This window comes from Ranitomeya variabilis, chromosome 6 (genome assembly GCF_051348905.1).
Source record: "Ranitomeya variabilis isolate aRanVar5 chromosome 6, aRanVar5.hap1, whole genome shotgun sequence".
Taxonomy (NCBI): domain Eukaryota; kingdom Metazoa; phylum Chordata; class Amphibia; order Anura; family Dendrobatidae; genus Ranitomeya; species Ranitomeya variabilis.
Genome location: NC_135237.1, coordinates 392,533,145 through 392,557,837, shown reverse-complemented (window position 1 = coordinate 392,557,837; position 24,693 = coordinate 392,533,145). Strand labels below are relative to the sequence as shown.

The 24,693-nt window shown below is 38.9% G+C and overlaps 1 protein-coding gene across 7 annotated transcripts in view; it reads right to left on the bottom strand.

The window, feature by feature from the left end:
* Positions 1-6,824: 6,824 nt before the first annotated feature.
* The window catches only part of DSEL (dermatan sulfate epimerase like), a 99,714-nt gene continuing 81,845 nt past the window's right edge, over positions 6,825-24,693 (bottom strand). For all 7 annotated transcript variants that reach the window (XM_077270116.1, XM_077270114.1, XM_077270119.1 and 4 more), the window contains one exon: positions 6,825-11,653. In XM_077270116.1, the coding sequence (XP_077126231.1) occupies positions 7,369-10,989 (3,621 nt within the window). In that variant the 5' untranslated portion in view covers positions 10,990-11,653 and the 3' untranslated portion in view covers positions 6,825-7,368. The remainder of the gene's footprint in view (positions 11,654-24,693) is intronic.

Sequence of the window (24,693 nt, the reverse complement as noted above, 5' to 3'; positions counted from 1 at the left end):
AGCTCGCTGGAAGCTCTAGGGTGATGATATTCTCCCCTCACACCGTCAGTCAGTGCGGGGGTTCTTGAATACTCAGCGTGGATGTTTTTGCAGGGTTTTCTGCTGACCGCATAGTTCACTTTCTATTTTCTGCCTATCTAGATTAGTGGGCCTCACTTTGCTAAATCTAGTTCATCTCTACGTTTGTGTTTTCCTCTTGCCTCACCGTTATTATTTGTTGGGGGCTTTCTATATCTTTGGGGTTAATTTCTCTGGAGGCAAGTGAGGTCTTATTTTCCCTCTAGGGGTAGTCAGTTCTCCGGCTGGCTCGAGACGTCTAGAATCAACGTAGGCACGTTCACCGGCTACTTCTAGTTGTGTGTTAGGATCAGGTATGCGGTTAGCCTAGTTTCCACCTCCCTAGAGCAGTTCTATGTTATTGCCGACTTAGTCTGAATACCAGAGATTCTCTACCACTAGAATCATAACACTTGGGGCTATTTAGTTTGGAAAAACGAAGGCTAAGGGGTTATCTTATGTTAATGTATAAATATATGAGGGGACAGTACAAAGACCTTTCTGATGATCTTTTTAATCATAGACCGGTGACAGGGACAAGGGGGCATCCTCTACGTCTGGAGGAAAAAAAGGTTTAAGCATAATAACAGACGCGCATTCTTTACTGTAAGAGCAGTGAGACTATGGAACTCTCTGCCATATGATGTTGTAATGAGTGATTCATTACTTAAATTTAAGAGGGGACTGGATACCTTTCTGGAAAAGTATAATGTTACAGGATATATGCACTAGATTCCTTGATAGGGCGTTGATCCAAGGAACTAGTCTGATTGCCGTATGTGGAGTCGGGAAGGAATTTTTTTCCCCAAGGTGGAGCTTACTCTTTGCCACATGTGTTTTTTTTGCCTTCGTCTGGATCACCATGTTAGTACATGTTAGGTTAGGTTGAACTAGATGGACTTAAAGTCTTCCTTCAACCTTAATAACTATGCAACTATGTAATTACTCACCGATAGAGTATTACATATTTTGTGGTACATTTCTGTGTTATATAACACTAAAAAAACTCAATTTAAAAATCTGTCAGGATTCAATTCAATGGTGCTTTCTGTCACATTTTGTTGTTATATAACACTTCAAAAAGATGTGGAAAAACTTTGTCTGGATTCAATTAGTCATCCATACAGTGTTAGTTGCTTTTTGTTATATTTTGGTTGTATGCAACCCTCCAAACAAAAGATCCAGAATTTTTATGGATTCGGTTAGTCATTCATACAGTTTAACGTGGTTATTGTTACATTATTGTGATATAAAAAAGCCAAAAAAAAAGTTGCTAATTTTTTATGGATTCAATTAGTCATCCATACAGTTTAACATGGTTCTTGTTACATTACGGTGGTATGTAAAACTAAAAAAAAGTACACAAATTTTTATGGATCCATTTGGACTTCTATCTTTCAAGCAGCGCGGAGTTAATCCACCTATTTATCCCATTTTTTTTTACTCTGGCTATTCACGACGAGACTGATGGATCTGCAGCAGCTATAATTTCTATGAGTCTGTGTTTGAGCTCTATCTGGTGAGTAAAATCTGAATAGAGGTATCTCTTAATACCCAGATAAGACTCTATTGCGCTTTTACTTTCCTTCCAGATTTTTATGGATTCAATTTGTAATGGAGTGGTGGAATCACTGTGCTGTGGTCCAAGAAGAGACTAAAGGGGCGTGACTAGGTGAACACCTGACTTTTCACTAGAGCCTCTGATGGTGGGGTTAGACTTGGCTCCCGATGGGCACCAGGTGCTATTCCAGGATAGACCTCAAACGCAGCTGACTCCCGAGGGACGGGTAACTGGAACTGCTCAGTAGGAGAGTATAGCTGATGCAGGCACTTCAGAAACACTGGTACCTTGTGGAGTAGCCTTAAATTGTAAGTGTCTCCCTGCCATTGGCTGGAGACACTTTAGGATTGTGCACATGGCCCCTTAAACAAGGAGGGAGCATGCGTGCATGCCTTTGGAACAGTGCCTGGGAATCTGCATGCCATAAACCCAAGCATCAACAGACAAGGAGGAGGAATGGGATGGGGCAGCGGTGGTGAGTGAGTTGGTGTCACTGCCGGGGGAGAGGTTCAGTGTGAAGGGACACTGGTGCTACACAATTATTCATGCTGTAATGCAGCTGTGCAGTGATGAGGCAGTGACCCAGCAAAGTTCAAAGAACAACGTCTTTTTAATGTTCACCTCAAAAGACACAGCACAAATTATCCTCTGGTCTATCACCTTAGGGTAACCAATCAAAAACGCCAACTCAGCTCCATGATATAATCCTAATTACAGCTGCATCACCTACTTTTATAAAAACTATCTGTGTAAGGTAAATAAATGCAGATGTGGGAAAGAGCAAGAACAATAAGGTGATACCCCATGGAGAAAGAGTGGATAAGCGGTTACCCTCACTTCGTAGAGTTGAGACAACTCCTCTGTAGGCATGAAGAAAAACGCTGCCCTGTGGCTGCTGGATGAATCCTCTAGGAAATGTTGGATCCAGTTGGATGAACACATAGGTGGGCTGCACTGCTAGAGTAAATCAATTCTTAAGAAATGATGATGAGACTATTTTTTTATGCACAACAATTTCAATGACACACCGGCATGTTAATCAAGTAAAAGAAAAATAGTCAATGAGACGACAGCAGAAGTCACTGAATTGCCATGGAGCCACAGACCGCTCAGTATAGACAGAGACTGATGCTATGCACAACAGGCAGGTTATTAGCAACTAATTAAATAGTCCTGGATAACCCCTTTGAGTTTGGTAATTATTATTATTTTTTTTATATATATATATATATAAATATTGCACTGGAAATATATGTAGTTTTGCAATAATAAATTTACAGCACAATTCCACAGAAATTCCTTAACATCTGAAAATATTTCTGAAGATGAAATTTGCAATATGCTAATTGTTATGCGGAAATCTTGATTTTCACCACAGATGTTATTTCAATGCACAAGGTTAAACCATCACTTAACCTGAAGCTCAATGTAATTCAAAATTGGCATGTAAAACAAGCAGATTTTTCTGCAAGTTTGCCATAAATACACATGGAAAAATCCAGTTTGGAAAATTACCACTATGTTTGACCTCATCCTATAACTCTCCTGTGTCAGATTAGAAACATTCGGATCCAATATCCTGTCTTGGGTGGATATTGGCCCCTTGACTTGGTCACTCCACCTTTAATAGTCCTCTCATAAATAAATAAGGTAAAGCTCATATAGTCAAACTATGATTTTACTCATGCTGCTCACAGTAGCAAAAGAAATAAGAAAATCCATAAGGTAGTAGGTCAACTTTAAGATTTTCCTTTACTCTTCTCTTGTGTATAAAACACCTGCTACTGTTAGCGGCTGACATTTCAGTATCCTGAAGAGCAGCCATGTGGCATTTGATATGACATTTTATATAAAGCTATAAGAAAGGTGAGAGAGAGGTATGCAAACATTAAAAAAAAATGTCATAAGTATTATTTAATGGAATTCTAAATGAACATTTTAATCCTTAGATATGAATAACAGCTTCACATCTCTATTCAATAGAAAACTGGGACTGAAAAGTATAAAAAAAATTGTAGCTTGACCAGGCTTTAATGACTTTGCACACAACGATCAATTTAAAGAGGTGGTTCAAACTACTAATTAATATTTAATCCAAAATGCCTATCTATTTAATGCCATTTAAAAGATATCCCATTGCATTTTCTAATATATGTTAATTAAAAATTCCCTTGCTTTCACTAACTACACCATCTGATTTTCACTTGCGGGGGCTGGCGCTGGTATTGCAACTAGTGTGTGCACTGACAGTGTGCTCTATTGCCAGCTCATTATTACTAATATGAGTCGTCAATAGAGCGCACTGTCATTGTGCACATCACATGGTGACAGAGCAGAGACTAGCCATCCCCTGAAATGAAGGCCACTCATGATACTTCCTGCCAGTGAGGGGGCAGAGGCTGCAGCAGTGACCACAGCCTTGACGCCTGATGGGATTGGGATTCTCAAACAAAGCGCCGTCAAAAACAAAGATGTAAAAAATAAGAAAAACATTAAATACACAGGCATTTAGGATGGAAATTCATATTTTGGACCACCCCTATGACTTTTTAAGATACAGCAAATCTGCCTGTTAAGATGCAGGGATTTTTATTAGTTATTGCATACCCTATACAACTTTATCTTTATTTTCAAAGTATATTAACTCTTATTTTTTTAAGGTCAAGTAGTATAATTTAACAGCATAATTTTCATGTAGGAATAATTAATCATAAAGTGTAAATAGAGAATCCCCATTACTATATGTATGCGACCAGCATCTTGTGCTTTTTTTAATACTCCTCTAATGAGAGAAGCTGGATGAGACTAGTCAGCATGCCACCATAAGAATGCAAACTGCATACATGTTGTCATGTGACCACCACTTGCAAAGGGAATAGAGGAGAATCATCACAGTGTGCGCATCACACATTGTAATGATCCATCAGTTTGCAGTCATATAAAGTTTAGTGACAGCAGAGTTTGCTTCTTAGGGTATGAGCACACGGCATCATTTAGATGCCAGAATAGTCGCTGAGTTTTTCCAGGTGAAACCGCCTCAGGAAAATGCTATCAGTTTTGCTGATGTTCTTGTGGTAGCTCCACCACCAGTGGCCTTCACTCGATGCGGCTAACTATAGAGAGCACGCGGCTTTCCTGTCAGAAGCTGTCCAAAGAATGAGCATGTCACTGCTTTTAACCACTTTTAACTATAATGCTATGCATTGTGCTCATTTTATTGGTTATTTTTGCAGCGCTTTTTCAGGCAGGTTCTTGGTTTAATTCACCTCATTGTGCACATACCCTTAGACTGGACAATCCCTCTTAAAGGACTCAGGACATCTATGTTAGTCATTGGTGTGGGCTCTCATGTATTTGGTTCTTACAAATTTGCTACTGTAAAAAGACCAATCAAAATCGCACCATAGAAGCCACATCAACTTTTATACTTTTATCAGGTCATAGTAACATTTTACAGATATTACTGTAAGGTTAACCAGTCAGCAGCTCTCTTACACTGACATTTCTGCAAAATGTACATTTCTTACAATTTTTATATTAGACATCCGTTATGATACCCACAAGGAGCCTAAATGAAAAGGAAAAGTTAGAAAAAGCATACTACTTTAACAATCCTTGTTTAATTTTGCAAATCCACAGTACGGGCTTTTAGTCTTCGACTGGCTAAAAGAAGTTTTTTTCTCACACAGGAAACAAGGTAAACATATACAAATGCACAGAAAAGAACGTATGTACATACTAAAGTGTCTCTGCTGGCATACCCATACTTACTTGTCTGCTCCTCCTGTACTTTATATCTAGTTCAATCCCATCCCACTCTTCCCCACCTCCTATACAGTAGGGTGTGAATCAAGAGTATGCAAAAAAGGGAAATATATGGGTGGTAGCCCCGCTATGAATACAGGGATGTAAGTGAGCTGCTTAGACTGCCGAGAAAGAGAAGAAATCTGATGGTTCCTGTGAAAATGGAGCCCTGGGTGTGGGTAATCAGATTTTTGAGAAAATATGGGACTACACCGTGATACCGAAAAACTGCATTCCTGATTATTGGGGAGTGAAGGGACCTGTGATAATTTCTAACTTTTGGACCTTGCAGTTATACATGTCTGAATTGATAGACCAAGCTCATAAGATAGTTATTTCCTGTTTGATTCATAAATGTAAAACTAGAACAAAATGAATTCCAAAAAGTTCAATTAAATAAAAACCTCTACATATTTACATGGGGCAGTAGGAAAGATTAAAGGGAATATGTCAGCAGATTTCTGCTATATAATTTCAGGGCAGCATGATGTTGGGGCTGAGACTCTGATTCCCATGATTTGTTGCTTATTATGAGGTGTGTCATTGTTTCAATAAAATCAGTGTTTTATCAGCAGGAAACTATTACCACAGGTGTCTCATGCCTACTAGTCAACTGTTCTGTGTAACCTAACCACCACTACTGATTAGCAGCTGTCAATGCGCAGAAAACTGACAATCAGTGGTGTGGTGGGGTTATACAGGGACCAGCATTCTGAGCATTGCTAGAGATGCAGCTGTGAAAACAGTGATTGTGCAAAAGTTACAGAATGCAGACTAGCAAGTGACACATCACTGGAAGGTATCAGCCCCAACATTATGCTGCTCTCAGATTACAGAGCAAACACCTGGCAAAATATTCCCTTTACTTATACAATAAACAATAATGCATACTCTTAGGGCCCCTTCACACTGTGCAATCAAAGTCTGAACGAGCGTTCGATTTGTGACGTTTATCCGTCCTCGTTCCGAGGTTGCAAAGTGTGACATGGCGTTACGATTTGCGACGCAGCCCAGCATCGTACGATGTGAAAGAAAGAGCAGAACTTTCTTTCGTCGTAAATGTCCCGCTGTGGCGGTCGAAATCGTAGTATGTGACGGCGGTCATACGAGCTCGTAATGCGACTACGTGGGTTGGGCTTCCGCATACCTGTCTCCTGATTGGGCGTGACGTTTTAGCACGCCCATGCTGGTAATACGTCACGCTCGGAGTCGTAGGACTATGGCGGTGTGAAGGGTAGCGTACGATTGCGACGCGTGACGTTCACATCGCAACTACGTCAGAAAAAGCGTTAACATCGTAGAGTGTGACCGCTGGCTACGAGCTCGTACTGCGATGTCGAATATGACGCAAATGCGTCGTAATCGTAGCAGAATCGACCAGTGTGAAGGTACCCTTACACCAGTTCTGATGTTCATGTGCTCATTGTAGATGTTATCTTTGGCAAACAGTGGTCAACATGGCCTGTCTGACAGGTCAGCCTTTACTCATCCCATGAATCAGCAAGCTGTGATGTTTTAGGCAACTTCAGCAATTATCTTGCTGAGCTATAACGTCTAGACTTTGTCTCCTACATGCATCAATACGCTTTTGGTGCCCACATCACTGTCTTGAGTCCTCACTTGTCCTAACAGGAACACCCCACAAAATTAGCAATTTTGGAGATGCTCTGGCTTAATAAACGCATTAAAACCTAGATAATTAAAAACTAAAAAAAATCAATGATTACCAAGTAATATTTTATAACACTTTGACAGTGCAAATCATTTCTTCAGAGCTTATTAAGACAATATACAAAAGAATAAACAATATATTTCTTTATTGTGATTGACGATCATATGGAATATTAAGATACAGTATTTAGTGCAAATGATTGCTGACCTGCAGCATATAGGGGCTATTATTCTCATAATCAGTACTCATAATAATGATATTATTTGGCTTAGTCTTAGTCTCTAAATCTTGCATATCCAAGTTTATCCATTTGTACCCAGCATATGTCCTCAATCATTGCAATATCTTCTCTAGCCATATTTAACTTCCACATGTTTATATTTGTAGGTGAAATTTCCCCTTCATGGGGGAGATAAAATAAGTTTGTTAAGCTTGCAAACATTATTTGATTTAAATTTGCAGGAGAAAGAGGAATGCCAAAAAAACTATATATTTTTTGAGTAGTTTCTTCAGGGAAATTTACAATGTCCTCAAATTTAATCAAAAGATAGCTTTTGGATTGTAAATCATTATTTATTCGAATCGCTGCCGCAGTATTGGCAAACCATACGTGGGAAAGTTTTGTCAGAGCGAGTGATTTAGGATTAGCAAGCTCTTCTTTTAAGGAGTCAAATTCAGGAGCATATCCGGCAACCGACGTACATTTTTCCTTTTCTTCATCTTTGTACATGGATGTCAAACGCTGTTCAACATTCTTCAAAGAGAACAGACTTGGACTACTTTTATACAACATTGAATAAACCCAAGCACGAGGGTCTCGTACGACAAATAATGCCTTTAGCTGAGGTCCTATAAGTTTTTCGATAAATGGAAGCTTTAAAGTCCAGCTACCACTGCTTAAACCAAGCACTGGTTGAGCTTTGGGAAACAATGTTAGGTGTTTGCGTAGTTGTCTAACATAGTCAGCATCTTTGTCATAATATCCTTTGTATCTAGTTCTTTGCTCAGAGAATGGGTCTCTTCTCTTATATCGTCTTTTTCTATCCCTGGTAACTGTTAAATGGTGAAAAAGCTTAGGCTTTATGGGTTCTTGTAAATCAATATTCTGTAAATGAAGTTTTGTGTTCTGAAGCAATGATTGAAGCCAACCTTGAATAAGTTGAAAATGTCCATCAGCCACATCAGATCTAGTCCATTCACATGGATCCACAAATGAATCAATTTTGTATTCTCCCTCTGGAATTTCAATGTAAGCTGTAGGAACCTTAATATACACAAAATCTGAACTGTTGAAAAAGAGTTGTCTTAAAATGTCAGCTCCCGAACCAGGTATAGATGTAATTACTACAATAGGCAGATCAGACTGTACGCCACTTTTCTTAATACTATCTGTATCTTCTCCCTCACTACTCCACTTTGAACAAATAGGTTGAGTACATGCTGTCCACACATCAACTAACTCAAAAACCCACAGTGTTATGATCAATACTAGAATCCAACGCATCAACTTACCAAAAGGAATGTAGAATCTCCAATGAAATGCTAAAATTCCCAAGCTTGCACACAATATTAAACCTATAACCAAATTGACTTTGAGGCCAAAGTGAAATACATTAATACTAATTAATTTAGTTGCCTTCTCAATATGTTCAATGCCTAACCCAAATCGTACTATTTTGTTCAGATCTTCTAACTTTGCATATCCCCCAAACCCAAGAAAATTAAATCTGACCTCAAGATCATTATATGCTGTTACTATAGACACTACATTTTCTGTATTATTAACTTTAACAGATATTTTAACACCATAGTTGTTATTGTCTAAGAATTTCAGATCTGACACATTAACATACGGTCCATTAAATATGTAAGCAACCCTGGATATTTTTTGGTTTAACGGAAAGGTAACATTTACAAATTGTGTCCAGCGCTTCTTGAATTCTGCTGTCTGCTCAGCTTCCTGGATCCTGCCTAATGGACTATTACCATTTGAATCTATCCAGATCATTTTGTAATGGGCATCCCATATATCCATCATAGCACCATTGAATTTATTAAGAAACCTAAATGGAACATACTTAAAATCGATATCTAGATTATGAAAAAAGGCACTGACTAGAGAGAGTGGAGAATCTTCATGCTTTTCAATATGATCAACTACAAGTAGTGTCTGCTGATTTATAAGCAGCAAACAACGGTAAACACTTTTTAGCCTCATGGAAGACGAGTAAGCAGACACTGCTTCACCACTTACAAATATTGTCTCCCCTTGCTGACTTGCTGTGATAACCTCACCTGCTGCATCTCCAGATTCATTTGTTGTCCATTTTAGCCACTGTGAGCATTCACCAAGTTGACCTTCCCATGGTTTATTGCACTGACTTGTAGGGGAAGGCGCAAAAACTAAAATATTATTTAAATGACTTAATTTTGGTCCATACAGTGCCTCTGAAACAAAGACTTGTCCATTAGGAGCAAATGTGAAAGAATTTTGATCAGGATGCTCATGACCAGGATTGAAACTTCTCCATGCATCTATCCAGGAATATGGCTGAAAATGAACAATATCATAGACTGCTCGGCCGCCAAGTTTTCCGGACTTGAATGAAAGAAATGTGTTAGTTTGAGTATTAGGCAAACCAGCACCATATGTTACAACTCCCCAATTAGGAAAAATATACATTTTTGGTGAGCCATAATCGACTGGAGGATGGGAGGTAAGTTCAGGATTATACCACAAATATTCAGTGTGAAGAGTGCTCCATCTCTGAGCTGTGGATGGTACCATTGGCCCATCTTTTGGTCTGTGTTTTCGAATCTGACTGGCCAACCAGTTTCCAGCTCCATTCTTCAAAATGAAGGTATCCAAAAACACCAATTGGCTTTCTGGTCCATAGAACCAATTGTAATTAGAATCTGCTATTCCGACAGTTCTCTGATAACCTGGCAACAAAGTAGAAAAGTAAAACCAGAAGTGCATTCTCAACCAGTTGTTGTCAAAATGATTCATACCAAAATGGCGCTTTGCTAAAAAAACATATTGTGTAATTGATTTTGCTGTATAACTACCATAGGCAACTCCTTCATCAAGTGAACCATCAACAACGTGATTTAGGAGAAACATTGTTTTTTCCATCACATCAACGACAGTTTGTTTCCACACATTAGCTTGTTTTAATTTGTGCTCTTCCACAACTAGTGCTCCTGTAAGCAGCGCAAGCATATTAGTGGTTTGGTGGTTGTGGAGGAATTGTTTTCCCCATGCACGCACTTTGGAACATTCATACAATTCATTACTAACAGTTTCAATTTTCTCCAAATACCTTTGTCTTCTATCACTGTCAAGAAACCGGTATAAAAAGTCAAAAGCTGTGGCGAAACCTGTCAAAGAGTGTGCAAGGGGCACCTCATCACCAGGTGCATTTTGAACCAGCCAGTCTTTGTAATTGACCATTCTGTCCATATATTCCAGTGCAAAATTGAATGCAGTTTTATCATCTGGAAACAGCAGACAATATAAAGCCAATGGTGGCAAATTATTCCCATAAATCTCATTCCATTTAGCTGCAAAGTCAGCATGATTTAGAGGGGGCAAGAAGTAAGATGGATTAGCCAGCATCTTGTTAACTGCATTTCTAATCGCTCTAAATAAATGTAGATGAGTGGTGTGGGACCTTTGTCTCAGTCCTTGAACATCTGCACCATCAAAATATAATCTTGGATGCGTAAGAATGTTTTTCTGCTTGAAACTAGTGGTAACCTCAAATAATCTGCTGTATGGAGTGATATCAGCCTTCAGAGCCATCCAATCATCAGTAAAATTTCTGCAACAGACGGGTGACAGAAAAATAAGAATCATTGAGAAAACAGAGTGTCCTACAACATTTAAAGCCATGTTCCATTTGGCTATAAATCAATTACACACGTCTTATTATTTTCTTCTGATGTTTTAGATAACTGTTGGGTTCTTTGGATATTTGGATACTTGCTTTTAAAGTACATTAGTAAATTCATATCAGAGACTTTTTCACATTTAGGATATATTGATTACAAATTACAATATCCATTTGATGGCTTTTCTTTGAGGGTAATGATTATGTTTGCAATACTGGAATACAATAAGACATATACATTATGCAAGTTATAGTTTTTAGACTGTCTGTGATTGCTATGGATACTTTGCTATATGCCTGAACAGTACAATCGTAACATACTGGGTCTTTGTGAAGTTTATACATATTTGCTCACTTAAATAACTATTGAGCACAGCAGCCACTTTGCTTGGTGTTTTATGAGTCATGTCTTGAGTGACTGCCAAAAAGCATATGTGAAAAGGGTTTTGTGCCATTAATTCATTTTCCTGTTGTCAGCAATTAAAAAGTCTAACACGATGAAGAAAAGCTTTCATTTTGTGTTGTTATATTAGTCAAATATTGTTCTTCTTTACTGTTTTTCTTTTGTTTCTTTTGCTGCAGAAGTAGAGATAATCCGGGAAATTTAACATCTGCCTTTTCAGTTATTTCAATTTCCTATCTTCAGCTGTGTAAGTCTTGTATATTCTAAAGGAGAAAAACAAAACCTCATGAAATAACGCCAAAAATTAGAAAATGTGCAAACTCTAAAAGAAAAATATTTTCACATTAGTTCAACAGATTTTAGGATTCATTAATGCCCATACAAAAAATAAATGCACTTCAATTTCTAGTAAGTCATTTACTTTTTAATTTTTGTAAAAAAAAAACATTAAAGGGAATCTGTCACTAGCACAAACCCTCCTAAGCTAGCTGAAGTGATGTTTGTTTCATTACAAATACATTTGCAGCAGCAGTTCCCGTACAGAGTTTCAGCTTCCATCTCACAGGCAGTCAGTGTGGGGGAAGACAACTGCAAATATTCTTGTTGTGTTTGTAATGAGATGACATTTAAAATAATTCCTGGGGTGAATCCATCTTATAGTTCTTGTGTAATCAGTGTTGGAAGTTTTCAGCTAATGATATGCTGGTACTCAGGGGTGGGACTGTAGACAGAGTCTTATATATTTCTGCTCTAAGCCAGAGAAACCAAGGAAAGGCCGCCCCGAAGCACAAACAGTCTGTTTCTATGATGAGGAACATTTTTGTGCTTTGGACGGCCTGTGGGCAGGTCTTTCCTTGGTTTCTCTGGCTTAGAGCAGGAAGATGTAGGAAGAAGACTCTGCCTACAGTCCTGCCCCACAGCATGGGCATATCATTAAATGAAAACTTCTAACACTGATTACACAAGAACTACAAGATGGATTTCTTCACCCCAGCTATCATTTTATTCAGTATAACAGTGGCAACATGGCAATGTATCTAGTTTACTTAACAAAATCCTGCTGACATGTTTGCTTTAAATAGATTTCAGTTCCATCCAGGCTGCATAGCAGGGAGTAAACCTTAATAAAAGTTAACTCCTGATCTCCAAGCCTAAACCGTAAGGATTATTGCCCCACGTTGCCAGCAACAAAATTGGGGAGCCGCCAGACAACAGAAGCAGAGACAGGGAGGGTAGGCATTGATATAGATTTCACATAAGCTACTGAATCTTTTTATCGGAAATTTCTGAATTTTTCCAGGGTGCCCATATTTTAAGGCATTTCAAATATGCATTTGAATCCCAAAAAGCACATTTCTTAATATATGAAAGTGATTGCATGTATTGATCAACTCAGTCATCAGCTTGTTACCAGTAAAGGGGAATTTAATATTGTGCAGCTGCAAACATATCTAGCAGCTTGCATATGTCTCGAGAGAACCAGATCTCTATAATTAGCTCAACTAAATATATTTTAAGGGTTATAGGAACTCACTTATGAGTTACTCAACAAAGTGTTCAGCTTATATCTGGCAATTGCTTGAGTATATTTCAGCTAATCACTTGCAGTACCTCAATTATATAGATTATCAATAGATCTGTTCCAGGCAGGATGTTGAGTCAGGTCAGCTAATCAAGGGAGGATCTGTGGATGCTCGCAGATAGGAGGCGGCTTGTAAGGCTCCCATTTTGCAGCCATGGAGAACTGACCTGGCCAATTAACCAGCAAATTTATTTGATCATCTCTACCAGTGGCCACTGAATCTTATACAGTTATATGAAAAAGTTTGGGCACCCCTATTAATCTTAAGCTTAATGTTTTATAAAAATTGTTTTTTTTGCAACAGCTATTTCAGTTTCATATATCCAATAACTGTTGGACACAGTAATGTTTCTGCCTTGAAATGAGGTTTATTGTACTAACTGAAAATGTGCAATCTGCATTCAAACAAAATTTGACAGGTGCATAAGTATGGGCACCCTTATCATTTTCTTGTTTTAAATACTCCTACCTACTTTTTACTGACTTACTAAAGCACTTTTTTTGGTTTTGTAACCTCATTGAGCTTTGAACTTCATAGCCAGGAGTAGACAATCATGAGAAAAGCTACTTAAAGTGGCCACTTGCAAGTTGTTCTCCTGTTTGAATCTCCTCTGAAGAGTGGCATCATGGGCTCCTCAAAACAACTGTCAAATGATCTGAAAACAAACATTATTCAACATAGCTGTTCAGGGGAAGGATACAAAAAGCTATCTCAGAGATTTAACCTGTCAATTTCCACTGTGAGGAACATAGTAAGGAAATGGAAGAACACAGGTACAGTTCTTGTTAAGGCCAGAAGTGGCAGGCCAAGAAAAACATCAGAAAGGCAGAGAAGAAGAATGGTGAGATCAGTCAAGGACAATCCTCAGACCACCTCCAGAGAGCTGCAGCATCAACTTGCTGCAGATGGTGTCACTGTGCATCGGTCAACTATACAATGCACTTTGAACAAGGATAAGCTGTATGGGAGAGTGATGCGAAAGAAGCTGTTTCTGCAAGCACACCACAAACAGAGTCGGCTGAGGTATGCAAAAGCACATTTGGAGAAGCCAATTTCTTTTTGGAAGAAGGTTCTGTGGACTGATGAAACAAAGATTGAGTTGTTTGGTCATACAAAAAGGCGTTATGCATGGTGGCAAAAAAACACAGTGCATTGTATAGTTGACTGATGCACAGTGACACCATCTGCAGCAAGTTGATGCTGCAGCTCTCTGGAGGTGGTCTGAGGATTGTCCTTGACTGATCTCACCATTCTTCTTCTCTGCCTTTCTGATGTTTTTCTTGGCCTGCCACTTCTGGCCTTAACAAGAACTGTACCTGTGTTCTTCCATTTCCTTACTATGTTCCTCACAGTGGAAATTGACAGGTTAAATCTCTGAGATAGCTTTTTGTATCCTTCCCCTGAACAGCTATGTTGAATAATCTTTGTTTTCAGATCATTTGACAGTTGTTTTGAGGAGCCCATGATGCCACTCTTCAGAGGAGATTCAAACAGGAGAACAACTTGCAAGTGGCCACTTTAAGTAGCTTTTCTCATGATTGTCTACTCCTGGCTATGAAGTTCAAAGCTCAATGAGGTTACAAAACCAAAAAAAGTGCTTTAGTAAGTCAGTAAAAAGTAGGTAGGAGTATTTAAAACAAGAAAATGATAAGGGTGCCCATACTTATGCACCTGTCAAATTTTGTTTGAATGCAGATTGCACATTTTCAGTTAGTACAATAAACCTCATTTCAAGGCAGAAACATTACTGTGTCCAACAGTTATTAGATATATGAAACTGAAATAGCTGTTGCAAAAAAAACAATTTTTATAAAACATTAAGCTTAAGATTAATAGGGGTGCCCAAACTTTTTCATATAACTGTATAGGGCAATATGTGAATAGAGAAGGATTGTGTCCAAGAATCTATTGATGAATTAAAGATTGTCTTTTAAATAACTTTCCAAAATTTCTAAACTTCCTGTAAAATCACTGAACTTAGTGATATTTATATTTACACTTGAGCATGTCGTCTAACATGAAACTCTAATAATTTAAAATGTAAATTGAACTGAACAAAAATATATTTGATACATTTTACATATTTTCATATTATGCAAAAGTAAAGAGCACCTCATTTGCATTAAATAATAAGGTGAATACGAGTGTGTAAGTTTCTTTTTTAAACCATTTATTTTTTCAAAATTACTGCTATCTTGTTAAGTCTTTAATTTGTATAAAATTAGCCAGGGGGTTTGTAATATCCGTATACTGAATCAAATGTCTTAAATTCTGCACTAAGTCTTTCATAAATAAAACAACCATAAAATGTTCTGCCAAAATTTGCTTGGCAAAATATATCATTACTCTCCAGGTGCATGAATATTTATTTTTTTATGAGTTCTTGTAATCACTTTACCAAATGATGGACTCGCACAAATCCATTATCTGATATATTTTGCTGTATAAAATCATGTCATAATAGTCCATGAGTTTTTTCATGAAAATGAACTCCTTTAATAACAAAAAATGTCATAATTTTAAATATTTAAAGGGCAAAAGTAAACTGGTATGTTGTCAAAATTAGATCAATTTATAATTTATTTGAAATATTATTTTGGGTAAAGATGCACTTGTAGAAAACTTAAAGGTATTGGCAAAACAAATACTGCACACATTAAAACTATCTTAGTTTAGTATTTACAAGAAATCCTATTAAAGGGATTGTCCAGTCCAGCTAAAAGTTTGCTGTAACTATATGTGCCTGCAGCCTTCAGTGTACGCACCGCACACTGTCAGGATTATCCTGTGTAGGCGTTGAGAACCACACTAGATGTGCTCGGCATCTCTCGACTCATATTGCGCACATATTTGCACTTTCATGACCTCTTCTTCTTTCTGGCAACACCACAGAATCTTGATAGCGTGTTGTGCGTGCACTGTAAGGATTCAGAAGTTTGCAATCACATAGAGCAGAAGACCAGACAACCACTTTAATGTGACTTGATAAGAAAGGAAATACAAACATTTGCATTTTACATCAGAAATATTTTGCTGGTTTATATTTTCATATGTGCAGATGACTAGAGTGAACACTGCAAGAAACTAAATTGAAAGGGAATCTGTCAGCAGGATTTCATACACAAAGCTATTTACATGCACATGTAGCTCTTTCAAAGCCAAGTCCAGCAATACCTTTACATGGACAATCCATTCTTCCCTTACTGAGAAATCAGCATTTGAATTTATATGCAAATGAGGCTAAATTACTTAGGTAGATCTGAAGCCTCTGTAACTCCAGCTCTATTCCTCACCCAGCTCTACTTCCTCCTGCTTGACTGATCCTTTGGTTGAAGTCACGCATCACAGAGGATGTCAGTAAAAAAGAAGGAGGCAGCACTAATTGGGGAATCATTTGGAGTGACAGAGACTTCAGATCTACCATAGCTCTTCAGCCTCATATACATATGAATTCAAATGCTGATCCCTCAGTAACAGAGGAATGAATTGATCATGCAATGGTATTGTTGGAATTGTTTTTGTAAGAGCTCCATGCACATACAAATAGCTTGGGGATTGAAATCCTACTGACAGATTCCCTTTAAGTGGAAAAGATGTTGAAACCATCTATTTTTTCGAAATTACCACTATCTTGTTAAGTCTCTAATTTGTATAAAATTAGCCAAGGGGCTGGTAATATCCATATACATTCTTGAACAAAAGTCATAAGCTATCAATCCTAAAAACATTCAAATGCCATGTTAAACATGTGGAAGCAGTAAGGCCAATGCTGTGCAAAGTTGAGCAAATCACTGTCTGTTTCTCTCATTGCCTCAGGTGCAACAAGATTGTAAGAGTGGGTATTTATTGTGTCTGTACTATCTACATACAGTTCTCTTTGTTACTATAAAAATCAATAAACGCTTTTTTATAACTAAAAAAACATTAAAAGTGACATCAAATACAAATCGATTTCAAGAAGGTATTCTACAAACTCCTCATTTCTCAGTTAGTAATAAATGCTGAAAAGTAACCAAATTAACTAAATTAATCACAATGAGTCACATTGGAGTAACAGAGTGGGGAAAATTCCCATTTTCTATGTCCGTAATGTCGAAAATCTTTTATATTGAAGTATAGCATAAATGGAATAAGGCTGGTTTCATACTTGCGTAGGGCAAAGCTGCGGAGGGCTGCGTACTTCCTCCATTAAGTCCCGCCCACTGCCGAACCTCTTTCATTCAGCTGCACATACATCTGCATGCGTTCTGCGTACTTATCTTTAACATTGGGTACACAGGCCATGCGGATGTATGCGGATGCGTCTGCATGCGTCGTTTTGACGCTGCATTGAACTGCATGGAACGCAACATGTTGCATTTTGATGCGGTCGGCACAGCGTCAAAATGATGCAAGTGGATGCATCTGCATACAAACGCATGGCCTGCATACCCATTGTTAAAGATAGGTACGCAGGACATATGTAGACCTAGGTGGAGCGGAATGGAAGAGGTGCGGCAGTGGGCAGGCCTTAACGGAGGAAGTACACAGCCCTCCGCAGCTCTGCCCTACACAAGTGTGAAACCAACCTAAGTCAATTGTTTTAGCCATATTAGAGTTGGAGACCAAGACCAAATAACAGGGCTTCCCAATGCACATTTTGTGACGCATGCTTTCCTCTGTTGGACAAGAATGTTTCAATCTGGTGAGTTTAAATAGCGTAAGAACATGTGTCATGTAGGTGAATGGCACCAGTAACATTGCTCTAGTGCATGTGCTTGATTCACAGGAAGAAAATCTGGCCACATTCCCAGCAAATAATAGTGGCTGTTAGTGGTGAGTAGTGTTGAGCATTCCAATACCGCAAGTATCGGGTATCGTCCGATACTTGCAGGTATCGGAATTCCGATACCGAGATCCGATACTTTTGTGGTATCGGGAATCGGTATCGGGATTAATATCAATGTGTAAAAGAAAGAATTAAAATAAAAAATAGGGATATACTCACCTCTCCGACGCAGCCTGGACTTTACCGCCGTAACCGGGAGCCGTTGTACCTAAAAATGCGCGCTTGAAGGGCCTTAGATGACGTCACGGCGCTCTGATTGGTCCGTAGCGGTCGTGTGACCGCTACGCGACCAATCACAAAGCAGTGACGTCACCTAAGGTCTTTCAAGCGCTTGAAAGACCTTAGGTGATGTCACTGCTTTGTGATTGGTCGCGTAGCCGTCACACGACCGCTACGCGACCAATCAGAAGCTGCGGACGTCTTCTAAGGTATTTCAAGCGCTTGAAAGACCTTAGGTGACGTCACTGCTTTGTGATTGGTTGCGTAGCGGTCACGTGACCGCTACGGACGAATCAGAGCGCCGTGACGTCATCTAAGGCCCTTCAAGCGCGCATTCTTAGGTACAACGGCTCCCGGTTATGGCGGTAAAGTCCAGGCTGCGCCGGAGGGTGAGTATATCCCTATTTTTTATTTTAATTCTTTCTTTTACACATTGATATGGATCCCAGGGCCTGAAGGAGAGTTTCCTCTCCTTCAGACCCTGGGAACCATACAGGATACCGTCCGATACTTGGTGTCCCATTGACTTGTATTGGTATCGGGTATCGGTATCGGATTAGATCCGATACTTTGCCGGTATCGGCCGATACTTTCCGATACCGATACTTTCAAGTATCGGACGGTATCGCTCAACACTAGTGGTGAGCACATTGTTTAAAATTTGAATTTTGGGTTTTGCCAAATTATCCCTTAAAATTTTGTTTGTGTTGAATAAATATACTACCAATCACATTACTGGAAAGTTTGTATATAACTTAGTTTTAATAAGCGAAGAGTGAGAGAATGATCACTGATAACCAAGGTAATGTCTACCACTGAATAAGGTATAATATTCCTCTTGATCTCAAAGAAATTCACTTAGAATCACAAATTTCAGGTAACTCAACTAGACTTTGATCCTCTGTGGATTGACCTGTTCATTTCTATTCACCGTGTATGCCGAGGATTGCGGTAACACAGGATAGCCCACCTGTGCACTGAGCACATAGAGAGACACCATAGTAAGGCACAGCACTACTCGGATTTAAGGCAGATGTGCTTGCCAAATGCAGGTTTGAATGACAAAGTACACTAGTAAGCGAGGGTTACAGTGATGATTAAAACATACTTAACAATGAAGCTGTCCCATTCCCCACAGTGATATTCCACAATAACTGAACATAATGTTAAATGACTAGTGAATGAAGTGACTCGTGATTAAAATATCAACTCAGTGCATGTGCAATAAATATGTTTCATACATTTGTTAATCTAATCTAATTTTAAAAAATATGCATAACCCAATTTATGACAACCTGAACCGGGTAGATTCCTTTCTTTTTCTAGGCTCAAAAACTTTATTTATTATATTAATAATATGGAGTAAATTGAATTCACTGTTTAAAGTGATATTAACCCCTTCCCGACATCTGACGTTATAGTACGTCAGATGTCGGGTCCCCTGCTTTGATGTGCGCTCCGGCGGTGAGCGCACATCAAAGTCACGACATGTCAGCTGTTTTTTACAGCTGACATGTGCGCGCAATAGCGGCGGGTGAAATCGCGATCACCCGCCGCTATTAACTAGTTAAATGCCGCTGTCAAATGCAGACAGCGGCATTTAACTACCGCATCCGGCCGTGCGGCCGGATATGAGCGCATCGCCGACCCCCGTCACATGATCGGGGGTCGGCGATGCATCAGGAAGGAAACCATAGAGGTCCTGGAGACCTCTATGGTTACTGATCGCCGGTGGCTGTGAGCGCCACCCTGTGGTCGGCGCTCACAGCACACCGGCATTTCTGCTGCATAGCAGCGATCTGATGATCGGTGTTATGTAGCAGAGCCGATCGGGCTGTGCCTGCTTCTAGCCTCCCATGGAGGCTATAGAAGCATGGCAAAAGTTAAAAAAAAAAGTAAAAAAAATTGTGAAAAAAATAAAAAAAATATAAAAGTTTAAATCACCCCCCTTTCGCCCCAATCAAAATAAATCAATTAAAAAAAAACCCAACCTACACATATTTGGTATCGCCGCGTTCAGAATCGCCCGATCTATCAATAAAAAAAAAGCATTAACCTGATCGCTAAACGGCGTAATGAGAAAAAAAATCGAAACGCCAGATTTACGTTTTTTTGGTCGCCACGACATTGCATTAAAATGCAATAACGGGCGATCAAAAGAACGTATCTGCACCAAAATGCTATCATTAAAAATGCCAGCTCAGCACGCAAAAAATAAGCCCTCACCTGACCTCAGATCATGAAAAATGGAGACGCTACGAGTATCGGAAAATGGCGCAATTTTGTTTTGTTTTTTGCAAAGTTTGGAATTTTTTTTCACCACTTAGGTGAAAAATAACCTAGTCATGTTAGGTGTCTATGAACTCGTACTGACCTGGAGAATCATAATGGCAGGTCAGTTTTAGCATTTAGTGAACCTAGCAAAATAGGCAAGCAAAAAACAAGTGTGGGATTGCACTTTTTTTGCAATTTCACTGCACTTGGAATTTTTTTCCCATTTTCTAGTACACGACATGGTAAAACCAATGATGTCGTTCAAAAGTACAACTCGTCCCGCAAAAAATAAGCCCTCACATGGCCAAATTGACGGAAAAATAAAAAAGTTATGGCTCTGGGAAGGAGGGGAGCGAAAAACAAAAACGGAAAATCGGAAAAAGCTCCGGGGGTGAAGGGGTTAATCAGAGTTTTTACAAATATAGATAACTTTTGCAAAAATAGAGAGTGAAAATGTTTGTTATAATTAGGACAACACACATTTGGGTGCATACGCTCAAGAGTTATATGTCTGACTGTGGGTTAGAATGGATGCCATTGAGGCATATAGGGACCCATTGTAATAAAACAGGATATTTTGCGGTGGCAATCTGTATTGTACTGTGCTTTCTTATACAGTTAAAGAAGTCTCTTTTCCCTGCATATCCCCCCTCTTCAATTATTGACCCAACTGCTTTTCTCCTTTCCCCATTGCCTGAGACTACGCGGTGATGTAGAATTGTAGTTTTTATGATGACTCATGCAGGGAAAAGAGACTTCCTGTTTCTACAAAGAGCTTGGAAGGATTCAGCTAGTCTGTTTTTAATCATGCTATGTATGCAATACATTAAGAGTAGCGATGAGCGAATATACTCGTTACTCGAGATTTCTTGAGCATGCTCGGGGGTCCTCTGAGTATTTTTTAGTGCTCGGAGTTTTAGTTTTTCTTGCTGCAGCTGAATGATTTACATCTGTTAGCCAGCATAAGTACATGTGGGGATTCCCTAGCAACCAGGCAACCCCCACATGTACTTATGCTGGCTAACAGATGTAAATCATTCAGCTGCGGCAAGAAAAACTAAATCTCCGAGAACTAAAAAATACTCGGAGGACCCCCAAGCATGCTCGAGAATTCTCGAGTAATGAGTATATTCGCTCATCACTAATTAAGTGGATAAAAAATGTGATGAAGTGTTTATTTAAATAATTACCAGTATGTAGTTATGCCAAATGGAGGCTAAAAGAACACATTTTAAGGTTCAGTCAGGTCAAAGGGAAATTATAGCAATGTTAAAGAATATGATGGGAAAAGCTCCAGACCTATACTTTAGACTTATGCATTTAGTCTAATGCCTTTTTTTTTATGAAACTGCCTGAGCTTTGTTCTATATGACTTTTATATTCCATGGTAGCTGGGTGGTGCTAAAGAAAAATATTCTAGTTTCCAAGCCAGGAAAAAGGGAGGAGAGCAAAACTCATGAAGATGGAGAAACACATCACTGGCGACTGACAAATGTCTTAAACGCTAACTCAAAGAAAACTTCTGTAGTAAAAAGGAAAATGTATACTCTTCAAGCCAGTCTTCATGCTTTTATAACATCCTAGATAACAGTTATACTACAATTACATTTAGAAAATGTTTTTCTATTTTCTAAGGCTTGGGCTCTGTATTTAATTTTTGTCGTGCACTGGAGCAATTCTTCACATGACTGAGTCCACCACCCAACATCAATACCTATATACAGTACCCAAATTTACACAAAGCTCGGGTATTGTTCTGGTATTTACCCTTTGATTTCAATTGAAAATCACTTTAATATTTAAAAGCAAATATAGAAGTGGCACAAAAAGCTCCTTACTTGTGGTTTTAAAAAGAAACAGATGAGTTTATGTATGTATCTAGCTTTATTTATATCCTACTTAAATATCATGAATAGATCCAGTATACACACATTGTGACCATCTGTTCTATAATCATTCTATTTTTTTATTTTGTTGCTGTGTAACAGTATAGAATCTGATAGCTGTAGAATAATTATGTATTCTGCCTTTTAGAAATTACATTGCAGAGGAATTTAATGTATACAATAAATGGAAAATGGATTCCATCTTGTACTTTAATTAAAACCATGCAAATGAAAATTAAATTAACACCAACTGTTGTGATGACTAATGTGTGCACCAGGGAAAGCAAAACTGCTCAGTAAATTCATTGTCTCAGGATCACAAACCAAATCAATAGATGCTAAAAATTTTCTGTTTTTGAAATGTTACATAATGATTAAAAAATAATTACATACATATTCAGTTCATAATAAGATTTTCAGTCTAAAAAAATAAACATAACCAAGAATAAAAACACGTGAGGAGATTAAGCACTGATTTTACACCAGAGAATTGGCATGAAAGCTTTGAAAAGTCAGATTTAGTTACTTGTTGCACAATGAAGAATTGCAAAAAGATTTGCGACTTTTGGCTGTCACCCCAGCTTGACTCTCTATCTCTCATCCATTTAGTCAGGTATGACTTTCGGTCATGAATGAAGATTTGATCCAGCTCACAGGACTTCAAAATGCTGGTAAAACGTCAACTTCTTTATTCCAGTTGGTTAAAAACAATAATATGTCACAAAGGATAGTAGTGGAACTATGTCTGTGGTAAGGGATAGTCAAGAACTACAAGATGGATTTCTACACCCCAGTTATCATTTTATTCAGTATAACAGCGACAACATGACAATGTCTGTAGTTTACTTAGCAAAATCCTGCTGACAAGTTTGCTTTAAATAGATTTCAGTTCCATCCAGGCTTAATAGTAGGGAACAAACCTTAACAACGTTTAACTTCTGATCTCCAAGCCTAAACTGTGCTACAAGTGCCATAGAGCACTGTAGAAGAATTGCCCCACGTTGCCAGCAACAAAATTGGGGAGCCGCCAGACAACAGAAGCAGAGACAGGGAGGGTAGGCATTGATATAGATTTCACATAAGGTACTGAATCTTTTTCCTGAAATTTCAGAATTTTTCCAGGGTGCCCATATATTAAGGCATTTCAAATATGCATTTGAATCCCAAAAAGCACATTTCTTAATATATGAAGGTGATTGCATGTATTGATCCACTCAGTCATCAGCTTGTTACCAGTAAAGGGGAATTTAATATTGTGCAGCTGCAAACATATCTAGCAGCTTGCATATGTCTCAAGAGAACCAGATCTCTATAATTAGGTCAAAAAAATATATTTTAAAGGTTGTAGTAAATCACTTATTACTTACTCAACAAAGTGTTCAGCTTATATCTGGCAAATGTATGTATCAGCTAATCACTTGTGGCACCTCGATTATATAGATTATCAATAGATTTGTCCCAGGCAGGATGTTAAGTCAGGAGAGCTAATCAAAGGAGGAGCTGTGGATGCTCGCAGATAGGAGGCGGCTTGTAAGGCTCCCATTTAGGAGGCACGGAGAACTGACCTGGCCAATTAACCAGCAATTTATTTGATCATCTCTACCGGTGGCCACTGAATCTTAAGGTACCGTCACACTAGGCGATATCGCCAGCGATCCGTGACGTTGCAGCGACCTGGATAGCGATATCGCTGTATTTGACACGCAGCAGCGATCTGGATCCCGCTGTGAAATTGCTGGTCGCTGCTAGAAGGTCTGCACTTTATTTGGTCGCTAGGTCGCCGTGTATCGCCGTGTTTGACAGCAAAAGCAAGGATACCAGCGATATTTTACACTGGTAACCAGGGTAAACATCGGGTTACTAAGCGCAGGGCCGCGCTTAGTAACCCGATGTTTACCCTGGTTACCAGCGTAAAAGTTAAAAAAACAAACAGTACATACTCACCAGCGCGTCCCCCAGCCTCTGCTTCCTGACACTGACTGAGCGCCGGCCCTAAACTGAAAGTGAAAGCACAGCGGTGACATCACCGCTCTGCTGTTAGGGCCGGAGCTCAGTCAGTGTCAGGAAGCAGAGGCTGGGGACGCGCTGGTGAGTATGTGCTGTTTGTTTTTTTAACTTTTACGCTGGTAACCAGGGTAAACATCGGGTTACTAAGCGCGGCCCTGCGCTTAGCAACCCGATGCTTACCCAGGTTACCCGGGGACCTCGGCATCGTTGGTCGCTGGAGAGCGGTCTGTGTGACAGCTCTCCAGCGACCAAACAGCGACGCTGCAGCGATCGGCATTGCTGTCGCTATCGCTGCAGCGTCGCTTAATGTGACGGTACCTTTATTTAAGACAATATGTGAATAGAGAAGGATTGTGTCCAAGAATCTATTGATGAATTAAAGATTGCCTTTCAAATAACTTTCCAAAATGTCTAAACTTCCTGTAAAATTGATTTTCATTTGCATGGTTTTAATTAAAGTACAAGATGGAATCCATTTACCATTTATTGCATACATTAAATTCCTC